This window comes from Oncorhynchus clarkii, chromosome 9, assembly GCF_045791955.1.
Source record: "Oncorhynchus clarkii lewisi isolate Uvic-CL-2024 chromosome 9, UVic_Ocla_1.0, whole genome shotgun sequence".
NCBI lineage: Eukaryota > Metazoa > Chordata > Actinopteri > Salmoniformes > Salmonidae > Oncorhynchus > Oncorhynchus clarkii.
In genome coordinates this window covers 590001-593181 of record NC_092155.1, presented here as the reverse complement: position 1 = coordinate 593181, position 3181 = coordinate 590001, and the positions used below count along the sequence as shown (strand labels likewise).

Genomic DNA, 3181 nt, shown 5'->3' with positions numbered 1-3181 from the left:
CTGGACGTTCACTAAATAAGTGGTTTCAAAATGGCGGCAGCAACGGCGATGCGGTTCGGTCAGCTCTCCTCCGGTAGCGACATGGCACCGGACTGGACCATGAAGGAAGTCAGCACCGGGGTAAGTGGTCCGCATGGTGTGGCTGAAACCGGTCCCGATAGGTTGTACCAGTGCAAAGTTAGCAAGTTGGCCAGAACTTTGTTACCCCCGCTGAATGAGACAGCACTTCTGGCGACAGTCATTGCTAGCTAAATTACTAATGATAGCCTCTCCATCAAACCAAGTTCATTCATTATCATTTCTAGCTATCTCATACAACTAATTTAGTTAAGTTGAGACCGTTGGCTAATGATTTTTGATTAGTTACGTTTGAACAAAACTTCACCAAATATTTTATAAGTAAACCATGACAGACCACAGCCTGTCGTTTCTAATGGGAACAAGTCAGTCATAGTGGGCAGAGCCAAGCACTAGGTAGTGAGATCCTATTGGCCTGTTTTAACAGACATCTGCACATGTCCGTTCGGGAACGTCTACTCTGTGAAGTGCGCCTGTGCAAGAACTCGATTCGCCTTAGCGTACCTTCTAAACAACGCGATTTTAAAAATATTTTTGGGAAGGGTAAAGTCTACAAATCTTAGGGCGCTCTTTTCATAACACATTTTAGTTTTGGGAACAGAGGAGATCAAATGTTTCATAGATGTGAATGTCGGCCAAAAGCCTTGGTAGTGTAGTTCAGATCACCTTCTCAAAGCCCTGGTAGTGTGTTCAGATCACCTTCTCAAAACCCTGGTAGTGGTGTTCAGATCACCTTCTCAAAGCCCTGGTAGTGTCGTTCAGATCACCTTTTCAAACCCCTGGTAGTGTCGTTCAGATCACCTTCTCAAAGCCCTGGTAGTGTCGTTCAGATCACCTTCTCAAAGCCCTGGTAGTGTGTTCAGATCACCTTCTCAAAACCCTGGTAGTGTCGTTCAGATCACCTTCTCAAAGCCCTGGTAGTGTCGTTCAGATCACCTTCTCAAAGCCCTGGTAGTGTCGTTCAGATCACCTTCTCAAAGCCCTGGTAGTGTCGTTCAGATCACCTTCTCAAAGCCCTGGTAGTGTCGTTCTGATTTCTATTACCAGAAGCATGTGAACAAGATGAAAACACACAGTGCATTCAGAAAGTTCTCTCTATGTTCTATATGTTAACCCTATATAACCCTATATATTCTATATGGTAACCCTATATAACCCTATATATTCTATATGTTAACCCTATATAACCCTATATATTCTATATGTTAACCCTATATAACCCTATATATTCTATATGTTAACCCTATATAACCCTATATATTCTATATGTTAACCCTATATCACCCTATATATTCTATATGGTAACCCTATATAACCCTATATATTCTATATGTTGACCCTATATAACCCTATATATTCTATATGTTGACCCTATATAACCCTATATATTCTATATGTTAACCCTATATAACCCTATATATTCTATATGTTAACCCTATATAACCCTATATATTCTATATGTTAACCCTATATAACCCTATATATTCTATATGTTAACCCTATATCACCCTATATATTCTATATGGTAACCCTATATAACCCTATATATTCTATATGTTGACCCTATATAACCCTATATATTCTATATGTTGACCCTATATAACCCTATATATTCTATATGTTAACCCTATATAACCCTATATATTCTATATGTTGACCCTATATAACCCTGTATATTCTATATGTTGACCCTATATAACCCTATATATTCTATATGTTAACCCTATATAACCCTGTATATTCTATATGTTAACCCTATATAACCCTATATATTCTATATGTTAACCCTATATAACCCTGTATATTCTATATGTTAACCCTATATAACCCTATATATTCTATATGTTGACCCTATATAACCCTATATATTCTATATGTTGACCCTATATATTCTATATGTTGACCCTATATAACCCTATATATTCTATATGTTAACCCTATATATTCTATATGTTAACCCTATATAACCCTGTATATTCTATATGTTAACCCTATATAACCCTATATATTCTATATGTTGACCCTATATAACCCTGTATATTCTATATGTTGACCCTATATAACCCTATATATTCTATATGTTAACCCTATATAACCCTGTATATTCTATATGTCATCTATATAACCCTGTATATTCTATATGTTCTCTATATAACCCTATACATTCTATGTTAACCCTATATATTCTATGTTAACCCTATATAACCCTATATATTCTATATGTTGACCCTATATAACCCTATATATTCTATATGTTGACCCTATATAACCCTATATATTCTATATGTTGACCCTATATAACCCTATATATTCTATATGTTGACCCTATATAACCCTATATATTCTATATGTTGACCCTATATAACCCTATATATTCTATATGTTGACCCTATATAACCCTATATATTCTATATGTTGACCCTATATAACCCTATATATTCTATATGTTAACCCTATATAACCCTGTATATTCTATATGTCATCTATATAACCCTGTATATTCTATATGTTCTCTATATAACCCTATACATTCTATGTTAACCCTATATATTCTATGTTAACCCTATATAACCCTATATATTCTATATGTTCTATATATAACCCTATATATTATATATGTTCTCTATATTATTCTATATATTCTATATGTTCTCTATATAACCCTATATATTCTATATGTTAACCCTATATATTCTATATGTCAACCCTATATAACCCTATATATTCTATATGTTGACCCTATATAACCCTAGATATTCTATATGTTATCTATATAACCCTATATATTCTATATGTTGACCCTATATAACCCTATATATTCTATATGTTAACCCTATATATTCTATATGTTAACCCTATATAACCCTATATATTCTATATGTTCTCTATATAACCCTATATTCTATATGGTAACCCTATATAACCCCATATATTCTATATGTTCTCTATATAACCCTATATGTTAACCCTATATATAACCCTATATATTATATATGTTATCTATATAACCCTATATATTCTATATGTTCTCTATATAACCCTATATGTTAACCCTATATATTCTATATGTTAACCCTATATAACCCTATATATTATGTTATCT

At 33.4% G+C, this 3181-nt stretch overlaps 1 protein-coding gene across 1 annotated transcript in view; it reads left to right on the top strand.

Moving 5' to 3' along the window:
• Positions 1–3181, top strand: part of LOC139417047 (proteasome 20S subunit beta 6) — a 24951-nt gene continuing 21770 nt past the window's right edge. Inside the window, exon 1 of the mRNA XM_071166282.1 lies at positions 1–120. Within this exon, the coding sequence (XP_071022383.1) occupies positions 31–120 (90 nt within the window). The 5' untranslated portion in view covers positions 1–30. The remainder of the gene's footprint in view (positions 121–3181) is intronic.